The following is a 6,618-nucleotide window of genomic DNA, read 5'->3' as shown; positions in this document are numbered from 1 at the left end:
GCTGCGGTCAGTATCACCCTGATTACAGATGTGATGCCGCTCACAGAGGGCTTCGCATCTTATCCCACCAGATCTCATCACAGGAAGTAGCTGCTGCCTGTGGTGGTGAGGTGTTTGAGCACATGGGCTGCTGCAATGGCAAAGTTTCCTGCTGCCCTCCAAGCTGCTGGGGCAGGTGAAGCCCTTGTATGGACTGATAAAACATCGCTTTGCTCAAGAGGGAGATGCAATCTTTGCTTGACCTTAACATTGGTCAAGCTCGGCTCTCAGAGTTTGTGCTGTCACCACATTCACCAAGTGCGAAACACCTCTTGGGTACAGCACAGTGAACAGGAACAACATCTGTTTCTTCATTTCTGCTCAGAAACTAAATATTTCCTGACAGCAAGCACTGCAGCAGTGAAGATGGGGCAAGACCCGTTACCCTGAGTATACCCCAACCCCGTGGAGATCACATGCAAGCTGAATTGCAGAAGGAAATCCCAAAACCTGTGATGAATATTGAAAATCTGGGAGCAAAGGGCTGGATTACATTAAGGTATGGAGGGCTGTCAAGTTTCTGGTTGTAACTGAAGAGTTGTTCTTCGAACTGTGAGTGCTGTGGCTTTGAAGACCCCCATCACAACTTTCCATTCCATATTTCCTTCCCAGATGAGTGACCCAACTAAGTGAGAATCATCACCCAATGCTGCCTATCCAGCTCTTGGACACAGCAAATTGCTGCCATTGTCCAAGAGAATTTCCAACCCCCTTGCCTTGGCAAGGACGCCTGCCATATCCATGTGTCTTCCTCATCTGTTACGCAGGCTGAATTATGGAAGAAATCCATGCAGTGAAGATGGAGACAGGATGGTGATCATCTCCTACGGTCCTGATCACCAAAGCCACACGGTCAAACCAAAGGTCAAGACTACAGACCAACCTTTCTCTTTCACTTGCATACCAGGACTCCCGACCAACCTTTCACTTGCATACCAATGGCTTTGAAACAGAGCTGGTAGTTCTACACTTGCATCTCAGACCAACAATTCCGGAGAAGACTTTTGGGTCATTTCCTTGTAGTTATCGACATCCTGTCTTTGTCTGCAGGGTGGAAGATTTTCTCTTGCTACTGAGAGATTCTTCCATCTGTGCATGGAAACTGATGTTATTTATAGTTCCTAAAACTAAAGATCATCATCAACTCCCATTTTCTGTTTATCAGTACATTATGTTCTCTTTAAAGCATGGAGCCTCGTTCTTGGTACTCACGGTACCACCCACCCGTAGCGAACCCAAACGGTGCAGGGGGGCTGAGCCAGAGCCGCTGACTTCCTCTCGGTCCAGCACAGCCCGGCAGCCGCAGGAGATGTGCCGCGGGCGGCGCTGCTGGGGCCTCGGCTCCCACCTCGTCTTGCTGCTGCTGCCTGGGGTGAGTCCTGGGCTGGGGCCGCTGGACGTGCCGGCCGCGGCCGGAGCTCGGAGCAGGAGGCTGTGAAGGCCGAAGGCCCGGCGTTAGGTGCAGTGGCCTGCTGGGTCAAGGGGCCGCTGTGGAGAGTGGGCGTCGCGCTGCGGCAGCACCTGAGGCGTGATCATTGGGCCTGACGCACGGCTTGGCTTGAGCCTGCCTGACCTCCTGTCTTACAGGGCCACAAACCTCGCTCGCTGTCACATTCGAAAAATTTCCCGCAGGGATTCGCAAAGTCAGTAGCAACCGTGGGGCAGTCCGTGCTTCCTGCCGTCTCATACAGACTCGGAACAGCTCCTTCCTCCCAACTTGCGCAATTGAGTGGAAGTTTGGAAAAAGCTCAAAAAAGATCATCATATGCTTGGTGCTGGACTGCTCCGTGGATTTTAGGGGAGCTCCCAGGGAATGCTCTGCTCGATCTTACACCCATTTCCCGTATCGGGGCCGCGTTTCGAGGTTCTTCCCGGAGAAGGGGGGTGAATGGCCCATCCCTGCTCGCTGCGGGACCTGCGGCTCAAGACAAGCGGTGGCTGTAGCCAAGCATATTGATCTTTGGGAAGAGCAAAGCTCAAAGCCAGGCGCAGATTAAACCCTGGCATATACTGATCAGCATGATTTTCTCCGGACATCCTGATGAAGGTAAGAGCCCGTGTGCCTGCACAGCTCCTCCTGCATCCCCCTGCAGATGCCCTGCCCTCCTGGCACAGCCTGGGGCAGCAGAGATGTCTCTGGGGAGGTGCCGTCTCCAGCTGCTGCTTCTCCTCTCTCCTTGCACAGACACAGCTGTACGAATCCCTTGCTACAGCCTTGGAGCCTGCTACTGCTTCATCCTGCTGCTCATGCAGCTGCTCTTTCCACCTGCTGCTGTGCCTGCGGGGTGGCACCAGCAGCGGAGCCGACCTGGAGAAGCGTGAGGCTGTTGATGGGAGAAGAGAGCCAGCGAGTGGGAGCAGACAGAGCCGAAGCCTCAGGACACAGCAGTGCCCAGCAGAATGAGTGTGCTCAGCACTGCCCTTGAGCTGTTTGCCCTGACACCCAGTCCCTGTGCTGGAGAAAACCCAGACAACCCCAAACCCCTGTCCCTGCCTGCAGTGTGCAAACCAGTTCCCCACTCGCATTCCCTCACCACTAAGTAACCGCTCCTTTGGGCAAATAAACATCCCTTTCCTCCCATCAAACTGTCTCCCAGGTGCCTGATGTGAGGCTGCAGCATCACCTGAAACAGTCCCAGCAGCAAAGAAAGAGGTGGGACGCTGTTTCCCAGAGCTTCTGTCCTGCTGTGGGTGGTGGTGGCACATTGGGCTGGGGCTTGTGGCCCCAGTGCTGACGTGCAGGGCAAGAGATGGGCGGCTTCTGAGGCTGAAGCAGGGCAGAGGGTCAGTGTAGGCAGCACCAACAGTCCCAGTCCCGGCCACCAGCTGCAGCATCGGCTCCTGCTCCAGCCCAGCACAGGATGTCCAGAGGTTCCCGTGGGCTCCTGCCCTCCTCCACTGGGATCTGCCCAGCCCTTGGGATCCTCCTGGCACCCGGGGTTCCCCCATCACAACACGCTGCGCCCGCAGCCTCCCCCCTGCACTTACACGTACAGGAAGGAGCACGGTCTCACCCACCCGTAGCGAACCCAAAACGGTGCAGGGGGGCTGAGCCAGAGCCGCTGACTCCTCTCGGTCCAGCACAGCCGGCAGCCGCAGGAGATGTGCCGCGGGCGGCGCTGCTGGGGCCTCGGCTCCCTCGTGCTGCTGCTGCTGGGTGAGTCGGGGCTGGGCTCGCTGGAGGCTGCGGCCGCTGCCGGCTGGCTGTGAAGCCGAGGGCCGCGTTAGGTGCGTGGCTGCTGGGCAAGGGCGCTGGGAGATGGGGTGCTGCGAGCACCGGTGCTGACACTGGGGCTGAACGGCTGCTGAGCTGCCTCCTCCTGTTCTTACAGGGCAAAACCTGGCTCTTCACATCGAAATCCCGCAGGATGCGGTCAATGGCACCGTGGGGCAGTCCGTGCTCCTGCCCGTCTCATACAGAGTCGACAGCTCCCTTCCCTTCCACTGGCATTGAGTGGAAGTTTGGGAACAGCTCACAAGAGATCATCATCTGCTCGGTGCTGAACTGCTCCCTGGATGCTTGGGGAGCTCCCAGGAAATGCTCTGCACGATATTTCCCTCATGCCACGTATCGGGGCCGCATTGAGGTCTTCCCAGAGAATGCATCCCTGCTGCTGCGGGACCTGCGGCTCAGTGACAGCGGGGTGTACAGCATTGTCTTCAAACAGCAAAACCAAAGCAGGCAGATCACCCTGGCCGTATACAATCAGCATGATTTCTCCGGACATCCTCATGAAGGTAAGTGCCTGTGTGCCTGCGCAGCCTCCTCCTGCATTTCCATGGACATGGGAACATCAGGCATGGGCAGGAATTTGGTCCCTCTTCCTATTGGGATGAACTACAGCAGCAAAAGGAGGATTTCCAGGGGTATCACAATTGGTGCTGGTTGTGCTGCTTTTTTTATAGTAGGAAACCCATCCTGTTCTTTTCTGCATGCTAAATTAGACGCATGAGAGCTTCTTGTTGGTGCAGCTGATTTACTTGTCTTTATGTGAAATGAATGGCCGCAGTAGGGAGAGATGGTCTCAGAAACTGAAGCCCTGGGACTGAGTCCTGTGCCTGGATAAATCCATTATTTGCGGGGTTTAATTGGGTGCTTGCAGATAAATCAACAGCCACAGAGGCTGTGAAACACATGCCCAATATTCTTCTTCCATTTTGGTGCCACTCTACTTACAAAGCAAGGAAAATAATGTCTGCTGTGGTGTCTGCCACCCATGCATTCCTTTAGGAAGCACTCACAGCACGTGTTGTGTTCCAAATACCAGGCACCAAGGACCAAGACAACCCTCATTACTACACAATTGGAGTTTGCTCCATTATCGGCCTCTTTCTGCTGCTCCTGGTCCTCTGCATATTGTGGCGAGGTAGGTGGATCTGCTCCTGCATTTCTCCCTTTGAGGCTGCACATCAGGAGATGTTCCTGGGGGATAAAGGCAGTGGAGGACTCTTCCCACCAAACTATTCCTTCCTAAGAGCTCTTTTGATGTCCCTCCTGACATTCCTAAAAGGTTCCAAGTTTGTGATACAGCTTAACAAAGCAGAAGTAAAGCACAGGACGGCTGTGGTTTTCTACAGAACTTAGATCTTTTGGTGCTGAGACCAGAACTGAGATACAGCATCGCATCCAATTCATAAAGGTGGTACAACTGATGGACTCAGAAGTGCACTGAGTGTGTCTGTGATGATTTTGTTGTAAACACCTTAAAACTCCAGCTGGGGAGAATAGCCACTTGAAAATAAACCTGCAAGATGCAGGTCTCCCCAGCTTCCATCAGCAGCATCACCCCTGAGGGTGGAAGGAAATGCATTAGTTTCCAAGTGGGAGATTTCACTTGTACTTAACACTGTATCTCTGGGTCCCCAAGGCTTGGGGAGAAGAGGGCACAGCATATTTGTGTCTGCCAGGTACTAAAACTCTCTTTTTCTCTGGTGCAGTGTGGAAGAAGAGGAGAACCATTACACAGCAGCAGGTATAGGAACATCTTCTGAAAGCTCCTTGGGTAAATGCTAACTGCTGGCTTCGGTATGATGCACTGAGCTGCAGGAACAGGTTGCTGTATATAAAATTAGGAAGTTAATTCGGTGGTAGAAGAGTAAGTTGTGAAGCGCCTGCCCTTCCCCCAGCTGCACAGTTCCCCTTTGCTTCCTTTCCAAAGAAGCTGTTTTTAGGGACACGAGAAGCTTGAGAACAGCTTTGACTAACAGCAGCACCGAGTAAGGATGGTTACATGGAGAGAAGTATAGAGACAGATCTCTTCCCTGATTGCCAGCCTTGTGAATTTATGTTCAGGATGTCTTTGGGGTCCATGTGGGCCATCTAGGGACTCATCTCATGCAGGGTTCCACCTGTGAGGAATAAAACCCAGAGGAAAAGGCAAAGATGCCTCAATAGGAGACATGGGAACAGTACAACCCCAGCGGCTCTGCAGGCCGTGTTTTATGTAGGACCTGGCTTTGTCTGAAAGGTCCTTGGGTAAAATACTCCTTGCTGTGTGTGGTCATCAGCTCTGAATCCCTTCTAATTCCAGCACCTTTGGTGTTTTCTCTGTACTTCTCCAGGCCTCAAACACAGAGGATTCCCACGTGGAAAACCCTGTGGTAAGGGACATGGCAACAATTTACGCCACAGTTGGAGAAGATTTGGAAGAGACAAAGCCAAGAGCATCACCAGAGACTCTCTACGCATCCATAAACCTCCCTCAACTGCCTTCTGCTTCGGCTCCAAGCTTTGCAGGAGACAGATGTGCCGCAAAGCCAAGGTGATGCTGTTAACAGTTGTGGTCAGACCTTTGGTGAGGCCACTCCTGCCCATGGAGTGTTTAAGTGCTTGGAGCAAGAGATTATGGGAACGCATTAGTTTGCCTCAAACTGCAATTTCTCTGGAATTTGAGGGTTGATCTGCTTTTAGTTTCATGTTGAGACTTCCAGAGAGCACAGAGACACCAAACGCAAGAGAAAGATGCCTAAAGCAAAGGCAAAGCAACAGTTCACCCATGATAAGCTTGCTTCCAGAGAATGCCTTAATTTGAGGGGTAATGGAGGACATTGGAAGGATTTCAGTCTTGCATCACAGGGTCCCTTAGCAATTGCCTTGTTATATTAAAAGAGTGTATGAAGAACTTTGGACCTGGTGTCCTTGTTTTTATGAGTATACCAAGTAATACCTGAGCAGACCCTTTCTGCAATAAACTTTGCTCAACATTGGGGTCCCACAGCAGTAGCATTTTAGTGTCTCCGGAAAATGCAATGAGAGCATAGATCGTTTTGTTCATCTCTGGGCTTCATGGAAAACTAGATAACATGCACTGAAACTTCAGGTCCCATTGGTAACAAATGGGACAAATTAAAACTAGATAAGAGTGTTAGGCATCTCCCAACCACAACCAGGTTTGGAGACAGCACGGAAGCCTCTACTGCTGCCTCCTTCCCATTTGGGTGCTCCTGTGTTGTCTGGGATAATGTTCAAGAGGGATGACAATGATAATGGTGGTCAAAGCCCCTCTACTGGCCCCAGCTGAAGTACAGGGCTGCTCTACCCTTATGAAACCCCGCTGACGTTCATTACGGCAGTTTTTC

At 52.4% G+C, this 6,618-nt stretch overlaps 1 protein-coding gene across 2 annotated transcripts; it reads left to right on the top strand.

Moving 5' to 3' along the window:
* Positions 1-2,035: 2,035 nt before the first annotated feature.
* Positions 2,036-6,168, top strand: LOC107312819. Of its 2 annotated transcripts, XM_015860558.2 has the most exons (6): positions 2,036-2,086; positions 2,225-2,692; positions 3,372-3,777; positions 4,308-4,406; positions 4,978-5,012; positions 5,602-6,168. In XM_015860558.2, the coding sequence occupies exons 3-6, from the start codon at positions 3,408-3,410 to the stop codon at positions 5,803-5,805; spliced, it is 708 nt and encodes a 235-aa protein (XP_015716044.1). In that variant the 5' UTR covers positions 2,036-2,086; positions 2,225-2,692; positions 3,372-3,407; the 3' UTR covers positions 5,806-6,168. The 2 variants fall into 2 exon arrangements, with proteins under 2 accessions (XP_015716044.1, XP_015716043.1); XM_015860557.2 differs by lacking the exons at positions 2,036-2,086; positions 2,225-2,692 and adding an exon at positions 2,700-3,196.
* The last annotated feature ends 450 nt before the right edge of the window (positions 6,169-6,618 follow it).

Source organism: Coturnix japonica, chromosome 4 (assembly GCF_001577835.2).
Source record: "Coturnix japonica isolate 7356 chromosome 4, Coturnix japonica 2.1, whole genome shotgun sequence".
Classification (NCBI taxonomy): domain Eukaryota; kingdom Metazoa; phylum Chordata; class Aves; order Galliformes; family Phasianidae; genus Coturnix; species Coturnix japonica.
This window is presented reverse-complemented; position numbering and strand designations above follow the sequence as displayed.

What these genes read in the sequence shown, in the direction of transcription:
- LOC107312819 (XM_015860558.2), top strand. Translation starts at nt 3,408, where the DNA reads ATGCGGTCAATGGCACCGTGGGGCAGTCCGTGCTCCTGCCCGTCTCAT. An exon ending in CCTCTGCATATTGTGGCGAG is followed by an intron (nt 4,407 to 4,977) that starts GTAGGTGGATCT and finishes TCTCTGGTGCAG; the next exon opens with TGTGGAAGAAGAGGAGAACC. An exon ending in GAACCATTACACAGCAGCAG is followed by an intron (nt 5,013 to 5,601) that starts GTATAGGAACAT and finishes GTACTTCTCCAG; the next exon opens with GCCTCAAACACAGAGGATTC.